The 19,373-nt window shown below is 38.7% G+C and overlaps 1 protein-coding gene and 1 long non-coding RNA gene across 3 annotated transcripts in view; one reads left to right on the top strand and one right to left on the bottom strand.

Moving 5' to 3' along the window:
- Positions 1-18,382, bottom strand: part of LOC111946739 (uncharacterized) — a 132,635-nt gene extending 114,253 nt beyond the window's left edge. Inside the window, exon 1 of the long non-coding RNA XR_002872481.2 lies at positions 17,964-18,382. This is a non-coding gene — a long non-coding RNA (uncharacterized LOC111946739). The remainder of the gene's footprint in view (positions 1-17,963) is intronic.
- LOC101159492 (alpha-1,3-galactosyltransferase 2-like) lies at positions 1,176-7,653 on the top strand. Of its 2 annotated transcripts, XM_023952360.2 has the most exons (6): positions 1,176-1,325; positions 1,964-2,020; positions 2,318-2,386; positions 2,476-2,577; positions 3,670-3,807; positions 4,750-7,653. In XM_023952360.2, exons 2-6 carry the CDS (start codon positions 2,016-2,018, stop codon positions 5,429-5,431), a joined length of 996 nt encoding a protein of 331 aa, XP_023808128.1. In that variant the 5' UTR covers positions 1,176-1,325; positions 1,964-2,015; the 3' UTR covers positions 5,432-7,653. The 2 variants fall into 2 exon arrangements, with proteins under 2 accessions (XP_023808128.1, XP_078801135.1); XM_078945009.1 differs by lacking the exon at positions 3,670-3,807.
- Positions 18,383-19,373: the final 991 nt, after the last annotated feature.

Below are 19,373 nucleotides of genomic sequence, written 5' to 3'. Positions count from 1 at the left end.
CTCCCACAATCCCTCCAGTAACCTAGATAGGGTGTAGAGCTGGTCCACTGTTCAACGACCAGAACGGAAACCGCATTGTTGTTCCCGAATCCGAGGTTCAAATCAAATATCCACATTAAAAGCAAAAAAAAAAAAAACTGAATAAAAAGTAAGTAATATCATTAGAATGATAGTCTAATGAGTTCAATTTTACTTAAATAATTTTTAGCTTCTGGGTCCTGTCTGTCACAAGAATAAAGGAATGTTAAAAATGTTACTAGATGTTTCGGTTTTGCCATCGTTTTTATTACTGTGACTTCTTGAGAAAATGAGATGTAAAAGGCAAAAAAAAAAAGTATGATGACAATTCACGTTTTGAATTTTTAGTTCCTCTTCTTTTCTCCGCAAACATTGACTCAGTTGTGACAGCAACGTCAGAGAGCTGAGTAGAACAAAATTTCCCCACACCTCTTTTAACCCTTGTGCTATCTTAGATGACTCCACCCTTGCATTGACGTGTTATTCCTACCATGACAAAGGTGGAAAGATTTCATGTAATCCATCGACACCAGTGAGGTTCACAAATCATTGAAGAAAAAAGGTTCAGCACACTAGTGGGTCTAGATGACCCAATTCCCAATATTAAAGTGCCTAGGATAGCACAAGGGTTAAATAAAGGAAGGTTAATATTACACTTCTGGGTGTGAAGAAAAAAACTGTCCTTGCACTGCGCTGTATCTGATGACAAAAGGTGTGTAACACGTAAAAGTAACTCATTTTCTGTAAAGCAACTAAAAAAGCTCAAAGTAACAGCCAAAATGACTTTGTTTAAATGTTTTCTATAAAAAGGTAATAAAAAAACTTGTATATTAACTATCAACAAGTAAAAATGTTGAACTTGAATATATTTTCAATGTTTTCTAATCGATAATGGTTAATGGTCAATTTTTAATCCAATTAACTTTGCATTGCCATCAGTGCGCACATTTTCCAAATGAGGTTTAAACACAAAAAAAAACCTGAAATGAAATTCTACATTTTAAAGTTTATCTTCATTTAAAAAATAAAATAGATCTGCTCAAAACATATGAAATACCCAACTATAACTTTTGATACTTAAAACTACTCGATAGAAGAGAATCTACAGCAGTGCTTCTGGATTGTCAGTAATCAAATTACATTTGAATCCTCTGAAACCAGAAGAGCCTGTCATTGCTTCTTGTTTTGAATGTCAGTATCCACACTGTACACAGTTAGACAATGACAGGCACGGAGAACAGACCTTGATTCTATGTAATACTGCAGTTACAGAAACCAGTCTTTTTGTTGGCCTGATTTAAACTCAGGTAAGCAACCATTTATATTCTTGCTAACAATATTTCAGGGATAAAAACAGTTAATTGTTATAAAAAGGAGAACACGTTTTTGTTGTTTTCTATCAGCTTTGGAATTAGATCTAAATATGTTTTTGTATATATATATATATATATATATATATATATATATATATATATATATATATATATATATATTCTATATTAAACATTTAGAAACTGCATTTTAAACATAATCACATTGTCTGTTTCAGTGTATTTACTGAGAGAGATAAAAAAAATGTTTAAAAAAGTTTTTCTTTCTCATCTTTGCTAAGGGGACATGCGAAATGTAATAAGTTGTACCTTACAGTAGGTTAGTAATTTAAATGTCTATTTTGATGCTCGTTATTAAGAACATGCTTTAGAAATATGGCTATATATATATACACTTTTACACTTTTTTCTGACAATTTTTGTTGTATTGCTTTCTGTACTTTCGAGGTAATGCAGATATCCCCAAGGCTTTTTTTTTTTTTTTATTAGAACAGACTCGCTAATTCAGGAAGTTTTTTGTACTTTTGTTCACTGCACGTAGCCATGCAAAACCTGTTCCTGGAACCTGTTTTATTTCTTCGTTAAAATGTATTTCATGTGCTTTTATGTTCTAGAAAAAATTTACATTCGTCTTCGAAAAACTTTGGCACAGAAGAAAGAGAAGTCATGAGGTATCGTTTTTCCATTCATTCAAACAATAAAAGGTTTGCTTCTACATTGTTTAAAGAAAACCAGAATACAGATGATATAAATAATACAAATATTGAAATAACTTTAAACTGCATCTAAAAACCAGGACTAATTCAGGGATTTGTATATTATCAACCTAATTTAAAAATAAATTATCACTTTTGATCTAAGTAATTAAAGACTCTTGTGAAAACCTGTATCACATAACTGTAGGTATAAAAGCTGAAGTTTAAAATTATTTATGTAACAGTTGAGTTTTTCTTTTTCCACGATGATAGGCAAAGGATTTCTGCAGTGTTTTTCAGCTGTTTACTCCTTGTCCTTAGTTTTATTGCTTTACGTGCAAGGTATGTAAAAATTCCATCTGGTGTTTCCAACATTTCTAAGCACAATTAGCAAAAGGTTTAACCATTAACATGTTATTTTTTTTATCAAGTTTTCAATATTTTCCTAAGGTTTCCTTTTTGAAAAACCTACCAGTTTTAAGTCAAGCATCACTGAGACCCACGGTTTCTCTGGATAACACACTCAATTATGAGTAAGTCCTTTGTTTTGACCCTTAACATTTTCTTGTTTCTTTGATTATATTTCATTCCAACTGCCACCTGAAAAAAATATGTATATAAAATTAATTAAGTTTTTAAAATAAGGAAAATTAAAAAAATTGTGGAGAGTTGTAAAAACATAGTTTGTTTTGTTTGATTAAATTGAGTGAATGCAATCAATTAATTATAAAAGATTATCATGTTTTGAAGTAAACTTGTTAAATCACATTAGAAATAAAAAGCATTTCCACCTCTTTAAACCTTGTCTTTTCTTTAGGTTATTGTGTTCTAGTATGTTGTGTACATTTTTCTGGAATTTTCTTTTTCTATTTTCTTTTCTTTAACTGACTTTTTGTCTTCTGTAAGTGTAATGTGGGTTCTTCCAGTATGCATGCTTCAGCTGCGTTCATTGTGCAACTGAGCTTTAATGTGGTTTAGTGTGTACAACGACATTTATTTGTTTAAACCTTCTCAAGTTACACCGGTCTCCTATTGCAAGATAGGTTCATCCTCATTTTGTTCCACACACATCAAACATTACTTTGCTCCACTTTATTGCAACGTGTGCATTTAAACATGTAGACATGCTCTGAGACTTCAGTGTTGTGAAAATAAAGGCTGCATTTATTCCAACTTTTGACTTCAAAACACCAAAAACATATTACATATTTTGGAGGAGCTGGACTTCTTTTCTCTTTTTCACGATGTTAAACATTATAGATTTAGAAATGAAAGAACAAAAGTATGATTTATGCTAGTCTCATTTTTCTTCCCTATTTAAATTTCTTTTCTTAAAATAATATGTGTAAACATCTTTTTTTCCCTGTATATTTTGCTAGAAAATAAATAGATTACAGTTCCAAGCTGGCTTCACTTTTTAATTATGTCCAAGCAGAAGAGATCATTAGTGATTGGAACCTTGTTTACCTTTATAATTCCCTTTTTTTGCCATCTTTTTCTTTAACTGTCACTCTTGAAAAAAACACACACACTGCAATCCAAATGACCTATTGAAAAAAAAGAAAATGTTTTAAACATTTTAAATTTTAAACAATTTTAAACATTTTAAACATTTTTTATTTTAGGGCCAGGCAAGATGTTCAGACACGCACATCATGGAATGCTCCTATAATATGGGAAGTCATGTTTGACCCCAATTTATATGACAAGGAACACCTGGAGGCAAAAACAACTGTGGCTCTAACTGTGTTTGCAGTCGGAAGGTTCGTTAATTCTAAGTCTTTGATAAATAAACACTCTTAGTATTATCCCTGAATCAAATCAAATTTACTCGACTAAAGTCTTATGAATGAATAAAATTTTAAAAGGCACAGCAAATTTCCCAGTGTCAAGTCTTTGTATTCAAACTGTAATAACTGTAATAACTGGTGTATGGCCCAACCCCCATTTTTCAAGTGTTGGTGTTAATGCTAGGAGTTAAAATGCGCAGAGTAAAAATAACTCTGTGGGGGTTATTCAACACTTTTTAGGGTTAAAGTTGCACAGATGGTGTCAGTTGTTAAAACCCAAAATAGTTATGTTAACTCTGAAACCTTAACACTATGTTCAATGTCACTTTACTACTTTGGCTAAGGACTGTATTTTTTTTTAATGTTTTTTTTAGTGTGAGTCCTACTGAAATGCTTGATGCCAAAGTCTTGGCAAGCAACTCTAATAACAACAGAGTTATAGGTTTAACCCTACCTCCCACTAAAACACATAGTGAGCTTATAGCTTATACTCATACAGTATTATTAGCAAGATTTTTAGTGAATATGGTAAACTTTTTATGTGTGCAACTCGCATATCAAGCTATGCTGCCCATCTAACAAAATGCACAGTACTAGGGGTAATCAACAAGGGCAGCAAAAAAGCTCCACAATAATTAATAAAAGATGTATTTGTTTGTTATTACACCAGACACATTTCTTTCTGTTATTAGTCTTTATATCAAGATATCTAAAGAGCTGTTCAATAAATATATATCTTCAATTATACTCAATTGTTTCTTTTAAAAAAATGGCTGTGCTGTTGTAACTTGTGAAATTTAGATGATTCTAAAGCTTTTAAGAAAAAGACCAAGAATAGTAACATGGCTTTTTTTATTAGTTTCTATTAAATTCAGAAAAAACATCCTAACCATTATTTTCTCTATCTTTACTAAGGTACCTGGACGCTTACTTAAACACCTTTTTGACTTCGGCCGAAAAACACTTCATGGTTGGACTTCCTGTAACCTTCTATGTGTTTACTGATCAACCAGAAAAAGTACCAAACATCACTTTAGCTCCTCTGCGACACCTGAAAGTGATCAAGGTGGAGAGGTACAGCAGGTGGCAGGACATCTCAATGATGAGGATGAAGACCATATCAGAAATAATTGAAAAAGAGCTCCGTCACAACTTCAATTATGTCTTTTGTTTGGATGTAGATCAGGAATTTAAGGGGCGCTTCGGCTCTGAGGCTCTCGGGGAGTCTGTGGCTGTGCTGCACGTCTACTATTACAAACTTCCAAAGACACAGTTCACCTATGATAAAAACCCCAAATCCAAAGCCTACATGTCAGAAGGAGATTACTATTACCATGCGGCAGTCTTTGGAGGGTCATGTGATAAAGTTAAAGCGTTGGCAGATTATTGCTATTTGAACACAATGGAGGATAAACTGAACAATGTTGAAGCTTTGTGGCATGATGAGAGTCATTTAAACAAGTATTTCTGGCTTAACAAACCCAGCAGAATACTTTCTTCTGAGTACTGCTTTGACCCACTGATTCATTACAAGACTGAAGTCATAGTCCCTCGTTTAGTATGGGCACCAAAACAATATGCAAAACTTCGCACTTAGGGCAAATATTTAGGAAAGGTTGAGGACAAAACCAAATACCTCATATACAGTGAGAGCTGATGTATGTTAAACCGGAGCTCTGGAGCCGATTTTAGATCTTTTACCCCATCATTGTGGCTCTCTGGTTAAAGAAAAGTAAAAGGGGTTTGTAGTCTTAAAAGTAACATTTTTGGACTACAAGCCACATTAGTTCAACTCATTGACAAACAGTTAAAGCATACAGTAGTACGTATCACGTCGCCTGGCTCCTGACTACACAATACCCCAACAATCCACTAAGCGGTGTGGCTTTCAAGTTTACCAAAGTCATTCTAAAAACATTTTGACAGATTTTGGAGCACCGTATATCAAAGAAAATCAATTGGCGATTACTAACCACAGCCAGGATTCCTACATAAGGTGCATAAAATTATTTGGTGATTTTCCTAAGTGTGCCAAATGGTACGAAAATACGGTACCTACTTTACTTTCCAATGACATTGAAAATAAAACATTTAGTAGGTTGCTAATTAATGACATTAGTGACCATCTTCCAGTTTTCACAGTGTATGAAGGCAGTTATATCAATTACAGGTTGCATTTTTAAGTAGGATGCAGTGGAATAAAAACAGACACCTCCATCAATGCATTTAATGCTGGGCTACTTGAAAATAATTAAGATGAAGGAACTGTTGATGAGGCTTATAAGTATGTTTGACTGATATTTGGTTTGTTGTATAATAAACATTATCCAGTTAAAATTCTTTTAAAAATAATAATTAAGGTACGGATTACATACCATGGGATGGATTGTCCATAGATTACAAAAGGACTGCAAAATGCATGTAAAAAAAAGAATACCCTTTATAAAAATTCCTTAAGAAAGAGAACCAAAGAGGCAGAAAACTCAATAAATTGTTAAGGAGATGGAAAAACTGAAGATGTGGTTTGATGTAAATAAACTTTCACTAAATTTAAGTTAAACAAAAATGAGGTTATTTGGTCAAAATAATGGTAAAAATATAAACATTGACAAACATTGACATGCACATAAATGAGGTGAAACTTGAAAGAACTTGTGAAAATAAATTTCTTGGGGTTATAATTTATAAAAGACTGACTTGGAAAGCAGTCGTTTTTAAAAACTAAATTGCCCAGAAGTATCTCAGTGTTGAATAAATCTGGTTCTGGACAACTAAGCGCTTCACATGTTATACTGTACATTGGTCATACCATATTTTTATTAATGTGTAGAGGTTTGGGGGATTAACTATAAGACAATGTTACATTCACTTTCAATATTTCAAAAGAGAGCAATACGAGTCATACACAATGTCAGTTACCTTGAGCACACAAACAAATGATTCCTACAATCAAAATGTCTAAAATTTTATGATCTAGAAGAGTATTGTACCGCTCAAATAATATTCAAGGCAGAAAATAATTTATTACCGACGAATATCCAAAGGTTATTTATTGAATGAGAGGAAAAACACAATTATAGGTAAAACTATAAATTTCTCATATAAAGCACGTATAAATAAAAAAGATTTTGTCTTTAAATGTGGAGTGAAGCTGTGGAACAGTACCAGTAAATGCTTAAAACAATGTCCAAACAAAAGAGTTTAATTATAAATACAGAAATCTTTATAAATATGTATAAAATACAAAACATAAACATTTGTAAATTTGAATGCTTATAAAATGACACTGTGTTATTCATTTGGGTGTTTTTGGAAATGAGAATTACATGTGCAGCTGTAACCAAATATACTGTAGGCTAGGGAACTGGACTTTGATGGTGGGAGTGCTGTTTTTAGGAAAGTAATGAGTTAAGGTAAAAGGGGTGAGAGTTTAAAAGATTTTTCTCCGCACTCCCTTTTGGACTTTTGTTGTTTGTACAATTTTGTCTTGTTTTATATATTTTTTCTTGTTTTATATCATTTTGTCTTGTCTTATTTTGTTATTATACATTTGGTTTTCACTTGTCCTTAATACATTACATATTGTTGAACTTAAACTAGTTGACTTTTTATCATACTATGGTTATCTGAATAATTGTTCGCATGTTGCACTAATGTACTAGAATCCTCCAATGTTTCGTGAAGCTAAACCAGCATCAATATTCAGACTATTATTGTTATCTAATCCATTATTATGATTTGCCTTTCAGGATGAAATGTCTATTCTCAGTCTCAAATTTTGTTCAATAAATTTCTCCCAACAGTGCGACTTGCACTATAGTGCGACTTAGTTATGATTTTTTTCGTCCTTATTATTCCTTTTTGGCTGCTACGACATAGTCTGGAGCAACGTTTAGTCTGAAAAATATACTAATTTCCTCCAGAAAAAAAAGTCCAGTAAGAAATGTTGTGATGTTTTGAATTATTTTTTAAGCTGCTCAATAAAATACATTTCTATAGTCTATTACAGTTTTTCTTAAATGCTAAAACACATTTCACAAATGTGTCCTCTATGTTCCCCAATGTCTAAACACAACACCCTTTTCTAAAGCTGCATAAACACAACTACACCTTCTCACTTCAAAACTCAAACTTTCACCGCAAAAGACCAGCTCGAAACTTTCAAAAATGTAAACACTACCCACATCATTACACACAACAGCAAAACAATTGAAAACACAATGCTCAATTTGTAAGATGGTTCTTTGTTTCACAATTGCCAATGCATATGTTTAAAAACTGTACAGTAATGGATGGTCCTAGATCTCTGCAGAGGAGAAGGCATTTAGATTTGTGAGTTTTATATGTCAGTGCAAAAACAGAATCTATTGGACACTATACTCTTGACAACATGATCAGGGTGTGAAGTTATTTTATCTACTTTATTTACACCACACACACACCACAATCACTGTGCAGCATAATTTAGTGTATGGGTGTCTGTCATAAACCTTCCATGTCCACATTGAGAAGAACTTCTTTATAGAGTTTAGGAAAAGGGTGTAGGGTGGCAGACAGACGTTTAAAAAGTGGTTACTGTTGGTGGTGAACCACTCTCTGATTTGGATTGTTCGTGGAAGCTTACATTGTCCCAAATGATCACTGAAATGTGATGTAAGGGCCCAGAATGGTGTTTTTGGCAATCCAGGAGGATGTCTTTTAGCTCCTCTAGGAAGGTGAGGAGATGTTGGGTGTTGCAGGACCCAAGGACAGCATGCCAGTGGACAAGCCCATGGCCGCACAAAGAGTAATATTACATCCAAAAGAACAAACTCTTGTGAAAGTTTTCTCCTCCAGAATAAAAACACAAATTGAGAACAAATTGTTCCAAAAAAAATAAGTAAAATAAAACAAACACCAATCTTAAAAACACTAGGGATACCAATTAAAGAACAAAAGCCAGAGTTAAAAAAAGTATCACTATGAACGGTAGTCATAAACTTTTGAAAGGTATCTGACAAAACAACACATTTGAATTTAAAAAACAATTTTTGGGAGGATAATGATTTTTCAATTTCTCAGTAAAATGTAAGAATTGACAAACATAAATGCCTCACCTATATTGTAAAATACTGCTAATGATTTTATGGAAAAAAGGTCATCTTCATTGAAGACATCCATTCAGTAATGTTTAAGTTAGAAGGAAAAATAATGGCCATTGTTGTGTGTTGTGTTTTGTGTCACCCTAGTGATTGTGGACTTTGCCAAACTGGCAGTGTTAAACATTTTTTTCTAGAAAAGAGCACGGCATCGGGTGACACATCCACTAGCTGTTTACATATTGTGTGTGTTTCAATATGAAATAGTCATTTCTGGAGCGAGGACTCCCGGACAGCGCATTATTGAGATGTACTGGGGGGTATTCCAGAAAGCAGGTTATGCTAGCTCCCACGATAAGTTTGAGGCTAAGGAAGTTGATAACCTCAGCATTTGGTTCCAGAAATGGAGGTATGTTTCAGGGTAGGTCAAGTTACCATGGCAACTCATGCTCTGAACATAACCTGGTCTGGAGCAGGTTTAGTTGAAGATTAGTTTGTTTACAGAGAGGTGAAGCAGCATGGTGTGTCCATTTAAAGATGACTTAGTGGATGAAAAGCTCAGATAATACTTTTTCCACCATGAGAGGGTGATAAGACCACATATGGATGTTGGAAAGATAAACTTTTTTACTTTGATCTAACTTAATTATTTGCTTCAGTTAAGATAAATCATTTTTTTGTTAGGTCACCTTAAAAATAACACGTAGTTTTCAGACAATTATTTTCCTTTCGTTCAAATTAATTCAATTAAGTAGGTGTAACTTTGGTGCTGCCGTTAGATCGGCACCGCAAGGGATTCTGGGATATCATTCCCTTTGCCTGTCTGGACGGATTTGGGTTTAAGTGTGGGTTTTTTACAAAATGTGTTTAGTTGTATAGCTGTTTTACTGTGTTTCACCGTGTTTTGCCGAGCTATTTTGTCCTACTATGCTTACGTCTCTGCACCATGAGTGAGAGTAAGGGAGAGGATGATGAGTTTATATAGCACCCCTACCACCTTAACATGTTATGACAGTGATGGAAAGTTCTTTAATGAATTTACGCACTCCGTGCATTTTTTTTAAAAATGAGCATATCTGCCGGCTTAAACTTAGACATATGAAAGTTCAAGAAATATAAGTAATTAAGATGGAAAAAAGATTAATGGAGTAATGTGACATTTAGTTAGATAAATACGTAAATTTGAGTTGTATAAACAATTATTGAGTTTGAATTAATTTAACTAAATTATTTAAATTATTTTTCAGCCATGTTACTTTTTTGATGGACTTGTAATTTTTTTCCGCTGTCATTAAAATCTCAGACTCCGTCTCACTTAAGTACAGCTCTTTCTTTTTTTTTCTCCACGCGTTTCCATGGTGACTCCAGAAATTGGCGATCTATTGAGAATGTCTTTATGTACCGTGCGTTAACCCAGGGTTACCAAGTCGAGCGTAATTACGCCAACTCATATCCGGTCTTTTGGAACCGACATACCCAGAGTAAGCAAGTTCAGGCGGATTTCAGCCAGAGTTCAGGCTCAAAGTCAGGCTAGTTTAAACATGCTTCCTGGAATACCCCCCAGGATGACTCTGCTAGGGGGGTGGGTGAAAAAAAAGAGGACCAGGTAGAAAATATAAAGAGAATCAAGTTGAAAAAGGAAAAAATGCTGGTTGTGTATCTTTTAGGGAAGAGTTGAAACAGACCTTGTGTTGTGGTTCCGTGGGCGTGAATCAGCTCACCTGCAGCTGATCACAAAGACTATTTATTCTGGGATAGAACATTCGGCCAATGCCAGATTAATGTGCCACATCAAATTCAGCCAGCCCGCTTGCTTGCCTTCCTGCCTGTCTGCAAGGTCCACCATTCTGTTCACCTGCCAGCCTGATCTTCTCCTCCATTCATCCCCTCAGCCTTGAAATAATAAACCTGATCGCACCTTTATTTTTTTGGTTCTACGCTTGGATTCTTCAAAACCCCACCATTTCCTAACACCTTGCATGGAAAATCAGGATTCTCTCCCGGATATCTTGACAGCTAAAGATAAAGTAATCATGGAGGCTGGCAGGAAGGTATTTAGTATGTCATCTGGAAGGAGAACGTCAGATAATGAGACTTGGGGGTTAAGTGAATCAGTCCAAGGGTGTGTCTGCCTTGGTTAAGGGGCGGTGGTCGTGGCCTTCCGGAGCCCAGCGGGGTTGGTGGGGGCGCAGCGTGGTCTTCTGTGCTCGAGTGTGGGGGGGGATGGTCGGGAGATTGAGTGGGGGTCCGGCTTGGCTTGGGGGTTGGTCTTTTTGCCTGTGCTGGGAGGGTGGGTGGGTGGCAGGGGGCCCTACACTGGGGGGGTCCGTCTGCGCTGGATGGGCTGCCTATCTGCACCTGGGGCTGTGATCAGTCCTTCCCTGGATCTGAGACGGGGGGCAACTCTCTTGGGGCCCACAGTTGGGGTTGGGTAGGCGGGCTGGTTGGCCCCGCCAGGGAGGGGGGCTGCCTGGGAGAGGGGGAGGGTCCGAAATCAGTTTGGGACCTTGGAGGTTTGGTGGGTTGGAGTCCTCACTGAGGCAATCGGTGGTTGCCCCGACTGGTCGGCTGCTTCGGTCCCGTCGAGGCCTGACCTGAATTCTCCTAGGGGTGGTGCTTGGGGACAGGGGCCTGGGTTTGCTCCGTGGGGGGGGGCGCGCTTTCTTGGCTCCTCTCTTTGTGTGGAGTGGGGGGGTGGGGCCTGGAGGTCGGCGCTTCTCGGTTTTAATTGCACCTTAGACGTGTAGGACCCTTGGTGGAGGGGGTGCTTGGACATCACTGCCAGCAAGCAGGAGATGTCCTCACAGTGCCCTACCCGCTAATTTTAACAGCACCCTTTAGTACACACACCCTTTACGCCTCAAAATAGACATTCCAACACTCATACACGCATGCTCAAACATATACACACATACATTAAACAAGGACGACGGGACCTCTGACCATCTGTCCCCTACACCATCCCTGGTGGTGGTGGTGGGGGGGGGGGTAAACCCCCTGCAATGGGGGCCATGTCCCTTGGGTGCTGGCTCTCCGGGGCCCGGCGGCCCTCTCTCCAAGCAGGGAAAGAATCCCTGTGTTCTCTGGCAAGGTCAAGAGTTGGGGATCACATCACATCTGAGCCTGGGGGTCTCCCTGTGGTGTGCGTTCTGGTCCTTCTCCTCGAGCGACGGCCTTCTCCGAAATTCCAACTCTGGGTTTGCCCGGTCGGGCCATTTTTACGACACTCCTTGTGGACCCCCATCTCTCTTGGTGGGAAATACATGTTTCTGTATATTATTCCAGCAACTTGATTGTGGCGCTCCATGTATGCTTTCCCTGCCAGCATCTTACACCCTGCAGTAATGTGCTGGATTGTTTCAGGTGCCTCTTTGCACAACCTACACCTTGGGTCTTGTCTGGTGTGGTAGATCTGAGCTTCTACCACTCTGGTGCCTTCGGGCTTGTTCCTGAGCTGCCAGGATGAGTGCTTCAGTGCTGTGGCCATTGGTAAGACTTCTTGATATCAGCCACTTCAGTTATGGTCTGATGGTACATCCCATGCAGGGGTTTGTCCTCCCATGAGGATCTGTCCTCCAGCACTGCATCCTCTGTTCACCATTGCCTGAGACATTCACTGAGCACACTGTCAGTTGGGGGCTGGAGCTTGATGTATTCATGCATCTTGGATGTTTCATCCAGGATAGTGGCTTTCACGCTCACTAGTCCTCTGCCTCCTTCCTTGCGGCTAGCATACAGTCTCAGTGTGTTGGATTTGGGATGGAACCCTCCATGCATGGTGAGGAGCTTTCGTGTCTTAACATCCGTGGTCTGTATCTCTTCCTTTGGCCATCTTACTATTCCTGCAGGGTATCTGATAACTGGCAGTGTGTAGCTGCATATTGCCCGGGTCTTGTTCTTGCCATTGAGCTGGCTTCTCAGGACTTGCCTTTTCCGTTGGAGGTATTTAGCTGTTGCTGTTGTTGGGTCAATGTCCTGAAGGTTGTTGTCATTATCACTGAATATTTTAAGGTCGGTTTCCTCACCATTCAGATCTCTTTGAGAGTTGTGATTGCATAAAAAGGGTTACTTGGGTGGGAACTCTGGTTTGTGATTGAAATTGAGAACGTTGTAGCTGATCGTCGATCAAAACCCTCAAAAAGATGGGTGGGACTCATTCGTAAAATCTAACAAAGATAGTAAGAAAGCACATTGATCAGGTCCAGAAAACTTTTCATAAAGTTTGGAAGTATGTGGAAAGTCAGGATCAGACATTAATCAAGTATTTGGATAAATGGGTTAAAGATTATGGATTCCATAGAAAGTTAAGCAGCCCCAGAGTGCAGGACAGAGCAGAAGGAGGGGGAGCAGCTTCACAGATCAGAGTGCGCGTGCCCGAGCCTGCAGACAGGCTGATGAGAACTCGCAGAAAGGAGGGGTGATTTCTCCGTTGTAAGCAAGTGTAACAGCTTTCTCTGCTCTCCGAATAATGATAGGACGTGTTTTACTGTGTGTTTTAGTGTGTATTTTAGTGTTTAGGACATGGACAAGGGTAGATGTTCAGAAAAAGCAATAGAAAGTATCATTTCTTACAAAGCAGTAGTGGATCATTTTGTGCAGGACACACCTCCCTCTTGTATAAACATGATCAGACTCGGATGGCTGGTGCAGCCTTCCCTTTTTTTTTTTTTTATGTCACTTTCCCCTGTTCATAAAAAGTTTGATTGCAGCCTTCTGACCCCACTTCTCAGGTCCCTGCATTTCTGCTTGTAAATCAGGATTGACCCCTTAAAAGCATTCCTGAGGATCTCTGGTTCACTAACTCGTCCTTACATTTTTTTTAATGGAGATGTCTGCTAATCTTTCTAAGTTTCAACTCTCAGGGCAATAAGTGCGGTAAGACTAAACTCCAGCTGGCCCAAGCACAAGTTAAAATTTTCGGGACATTTAGTTTCTGTTTCTAGAAAAATTATTTCTCTCTCCCTGGACCTCACCACCTTATCTGATCAGCCCCCCACCTTTACTCACTCGCTGTAAGCTGCAGCTGCTTGCGCGACTGATAGTTGAAACACTGTGAACTGTGATTCTCTTGTGCGAATTCTCCAGAATCACATGCAGTATGCTCCACTCCCTTCCGTCCAAGCATTACCATTAGTCAAACTGTTATCAGCCTGTTCATGCTGCTGTTGAAATGAGACGCAGTTCTTGTCTGTTTCACTTTCAATGTGTTTTTTCACAATTTTTATTTATTTATTTATTTATTTTTAATTAATTTATTTTATTTTTCCTGATTTTTTTTTTCTACTCTCATGCCTGGCTCTACTGACACCATTGATGATTTACATGATTGTTTGAAGAAAGCTGTGAGAACAAAGGAAACATTGAGTCTGCCTCCAGCTCTCTCTTCCCCACAGACTCTGAGCCCCTGTTGGTGACCTGCTTTACTCGAAGGCCATTCAACGGACTGATTGGTCACACCCGAGGTGGACAGGACCCTTCAAGGTTCTCCTCACCATGCCAACTGCAGTACACATTGCTGAACGACCCTCCTGGATTCACGTAAGCCACTGTAAATTGCTGAGAGCCTATGAGACTGACATTTTGAGACGCATCCCTGGTTGAAGTTCAACTACGGAGCCGCTGCAGTGTGACACTACTCCTGGCGAAGGGGGCGCTCCCTGGTGTGTTTCCTCTAGCGCTGCTCTCTTCCAGCTACAGTGAGCTTCGAACCAGCTAACATGGGTCCAGCTGTTGCTCGTGGTTTCATCTTGTACTTTTATTCCCTCTTCCTTTGGAGATCTCACTCATATCATCAGTGAGGTCAAGGCCCTTAAATCACAAATTTCTTCTCAGATGACTGATGCCTACTGGTCTGGGTCCCCACTTTATTGGTTTACTTCTGGTGGAGTGTACTGATAAAACTAGTCACTCCGGTCCTCTGTGTGTTGTTTTTCCTTTTTCTTTTCGTCACCTGTTTGATTCCATGTGTCAAATCAATGATTGCTGCCAGGCCAACTCTATCAGCACTATGCCAACAATTCACCGCTCGTGGTTGAAACTGGTCTTTACAGATTTATTTTATTGTTTTTCTTTTGTTTGATTTGATTTTTTTTAATTTTCTTTATTTCTTAATTTGTTTCTTGTTCTATGTAACTTTAATTAATGAAATTGTGCCGAGGTTTGGACTGATGATGCATGCGTATCCCTAGTGGCTGCCCAGTTTCTTCACAGAGTTCATCTCCTCATCTCGTAAGACCAGCATCTTCACGTATCTCTTGTTTAGACTGTAGTGGGTAAATATTTTTCCAAATCTTGCATGCTCCTGATAAGAACAACCTTGGACTGCTCAGGGGAGCCACAGAGTTTGGCATACATTAGAACGTCCAGGATTTTTCACTCCCCTTGCAGCGTCCAGAGCACAGCCAAAAGGCTGGGTGGCTCAAAATAACTAATACAACAGCCTACAATTAGCCACCTTTCATTTGTAAATGCAGCACTAAATACCTGATCATCTGGATGAAGACATTACAATGTCCTAGATAACCACATTCTTTGCTCAGATCAGGGTGGGGGAGATTTTTCTGCTTCAAAAGAGCCTCCAAGTTCTGACAAATTTTTACTCCGTTTGTCAACTGAAAAACAAAAATGCCTAAAATTTACTACACTGTGTAGACATTGAAAATTTTCCTGGAGCAAGTCATCCCATTTGACTCTGAGGTAGAAGAGATATTCCTTCAGCTGGACTTATCTTCTGATAAGATTTCATAAACATCTTGTTCTCATTTGCTGATTATAGCATTTGTCTATCCATTCACTTTCTGTGCCTGCTTATCCTGGTTGGGATCACAGGGGTCTGCTGGAGCACATCCCAGCTAGGCAATTGGGGAGGGGTACACCCTGGATGAGTCACCAGCCCATTGCAGGCATAGATAAATAACCAGGCACACTCACAAACACACCTGGGAGAAATTTAGTCATTTAATTTAACTGGATGTTTCTTGGACTGGGGAGGGGAAGGAGGCATATTTTACATGTTTTGGAATTTATAGTTTCAGCTAGAATTCAACTAAAACCAATCAAGTTTAAAATAAACAGGTGAAACAACATATATCTTTACATTGCTAAAGGTTAACATTGCTCAGATCTCAGAAATCAGATCACAGATGAGGAGATTTCACTGCCATCAGAAAAGAGAGGACGACTGGAGACACACACTGCGCCAACAGAAAAGGCAAAAGATGGCACAATGTGGCATGAAGAAAAGGATGGGAGGCCTCTCCATCACAGCCCAATTGAATGTTACACTGCTGAGGAAGAGCCAACTGCTTTGGTCAGAAGAACGGTGTCGACTCACTTACAAAGTTTCCTGTGTTTCCTCACTCTGGACATGCTTCAGACTATTCAGGACTGTACTGTTCAGGATGAACGTTAGACAGAGGACGACAGCTGGTTCATGGCCCTCCCTGAACTAATGCGATTCATTGCCATCCTCCTTGTGAAGGGGGGAGAAAACTTCCATCCATGAGCGGCAATCCAGGCAAGATGGTCGGCGAAAATGGGAAATCCACTGATCTCCAAAAATATGGTCAGAAACCACTTCATGGGGCATTTACACTTTGATGACAAGGGCACACGCATGGAACAAGTTGGGACAGACAGGTTTCCTGCAATCTCCAATGTTTGCAGTTTTGTCGTTGCCAACTGCATGAAATCTTTCAACCCAGGCAAGATTCACCGGGAGCTTCCAGAATCAGTAAAAAAAGCCCGCACAGGCACATGCGGGAGCTGAGAAGGCGAAAAAGGACAACCGAGTTTGGTGACAAGCTCCCACACCTGGGGGAAAAGGGCAATGTTCCAGGTGAATGGTCAGTACAAGAACAATCATGCCAGACTGCGCTTTGTTGATGCAGAGAGAAGATTGTGTGGCAGTGCCAAGCACGTGCAGACAATGCAGTGGGTTGAAGATATTACTTTGACCACATGTTTCTAGGCTTGTACATTTCGGTATTATGTCTGTAAAGAATTGTCTTTTGTGCATGAGCAATAAATCTCAGCCAAAAAAGAAAAACCAAACTGTGGTGACCTCTTACTAGAAGTGACACAAGTGAGGGGAAATAATGAAAAACTTGTGCAGCCACTTGGTTTTGTCATTTTTGCATGCCAAAAGAACAGCCTAATGGCTGTGCTGTTCATGTGCAAATATGTAGAAGGCTGCTCTTCCGGCATGCAAATTTTAACAAATCCAGCCACTTGGCTGTCCCCTGGATGTTGCAGAAAAGCCAAATGGCTGCTCTACAGACATTCTAGTGTTAATTACGCGGAGAAATACTGCAGCTGCGCTTCCTGTTTAGTAGTAGTTTTATAGCAATTACCGCACAGCGCCTTCTCTGTTTTTACCAAATTATTTATTTATTACAAGTATTCCTTAGTTTAGTATCCACACATCGTTTTAGTATACATTTTTATAAACATATATTTATTTAAAAAGTCAGCAAGAGAGAAGCCCGGCCCGACCCGACGCGAACGTAATGATTGTCATTTTAGTCCCCGTCGGGTTCTGACTCGGGCTCGGGCTTAAGATCTTACGTCTAGCAGGGAGAACATGTCAATGGAATGGTGGGGTCATCTAAGATTGCACAAGGGCTAATGTTGGGTTGGGGTTGTGAGGGACTGAAAACTAGTGGAGGAGCATGTAAACAGAGAGCTCTCAGCAATGGGGAGGGGAAGGGGCCAACAGTCAAGCCTATAACTCAGAGGTGAATTTCTAATGAACTACTGTCACTTTACAGAAACTATGTCCTAGAAAACAACAGTTTTTTTCTTATGTTGGCTAAAAATGAAATAATACTAAATAAATACCACTGGTAACACTTTTATAATTGAATCGAAAGGGGACGGAGTGGGACTCTAAGCAACTTGGGCGCAGAAAATCCCCAAAACCTTTCCATTAAACCTTGACAGAGTGACCACAAAATAGAATAGCGTGCACTAATGATTCATTCGGGGTCATGATATAAATACATTACATGCATGCCATGTCAGAAAGGCTTTTTATTATAAAATATTTGTTACCTGTTCACGATAGCCAGGTACTGATGATGACTTCTCTTCTGGACCTGGGATGAGCGCACGAAGAGCGTATGAGCCTCTTCTTCATTACTTCAGGATCTCAGCTGGAAAGATGTCATTTGTATTCCTCACTTTAAGTCAAGTAATTGAGTTTATCGTGTTTCAACTTGGCTGGATCTGTCAAGCTCACTGGCAGTCAGGTCTCTCCCTCCCCTCCCTGCAGGCGATGAGCTTAGTGAAAGATTAAAAATGCTTTTTTTTGTTTTTCAACCTTAGTTTAGATTTCCCGCTGCCTGTTGAGTCCAATATCATCACCTTTGTTAAAACTACCAACTTAAAGGTCGAGATTTATCCTCTGCGAGCCCACTGTGAGGCACAGTGGACTTCTATAGAGCACATGTGTCAAACTCAAGGCCCGGGGGCCAAATGTGGCCCTCCATGTCATTTTATGTGGCCCGCGTAAAAGTTTTTAATTTCTTAGAATAAAAAATAAAAAATTGGTGTGTATTTTATTCATATCTAGGGGGAATCTGACTTGAAATATCGGATTGGGTAACTATACATTAGGACTTAAACACTGTCCATATAACCTAACCTGTCAGAATCAAATGTAAAAGGATTTATGCTAGAATAACAAGCAAACATATGTTTTCTATGCAACTGTAATTGTCCCTTTAAAATGTTATAGTAAATACATAATGAGTTATTTAACACTAAAGAGTAGTTACATTTATTTTTCATTACATTTAGTTACGTGTATATGTTACATCTGGCCCTTTGAGGACAACCACTATGCTGATGTGGCCCTCAGTGAAAATGAGTTTGACACCCCTGCTGTAGAGGCTTGGAGCTGGAAGAGAACCTCTAAAAGTGCAGGTCAAGCTCCTGATCTCACCCCTACATGTTAACCCCCCCTCATTTATTTTCTACATTTTTTTAATTTTATGACAAGGCATTAAATTCAATCTTTTCTTTTTGTTGAGGAGACATTCTTGGACAATGTTAAAGCTGTTAAAGATAAAAGATAATGGGTTACTTGCTGTAAGTTGTTATAAATGGAAAAAAATAAACCTGTTTTTAGGTGGCATCTTAAAATAATGGTTTGAACTCTTGCTTCCTACCAAGAAGGCTCTGGTTCAAATCCCAGCTGGGTCCTTTATGGATTTAGTTTGCATGTTCTCCCTCTGCATGTGGTGTTGAGCACGTAAAAAGAAAGCTTTTTTTGAAACAGTGCTGAAAAGGAATCAAATAAACACAATTTATAAAGTATTTCATGAGCTCCTAACTTTAGTTAAGAGTAAAAGTTTACTTTGGGGCATTCCTAATTCTAGCTGACACAGTGATATCCCACACAACAACAACAAAAAAAAACAATCAGAATATTTATATTTATTATATATTTATTCCTAAATA

The sequence above is a fragment of the Oryzias latipes genome, chromosome 3, assembly GCF_053564925.1.
Source record: "Oryzias latipes strain Hd-rR chromosome 3, Olatipes_Hd-rR_3.1".
NCBI lineage: Eukaryota > Metazoa > Chordata > Actinopteri > Beloniformes > Adrianichthyidae > Oryzias > Oryzias latipes.
The sequence above is the reverse complement of the archived record's forward strand: the minus strand, read 5'-3'. Positions and strand labels throughout refer to the sequence as shown.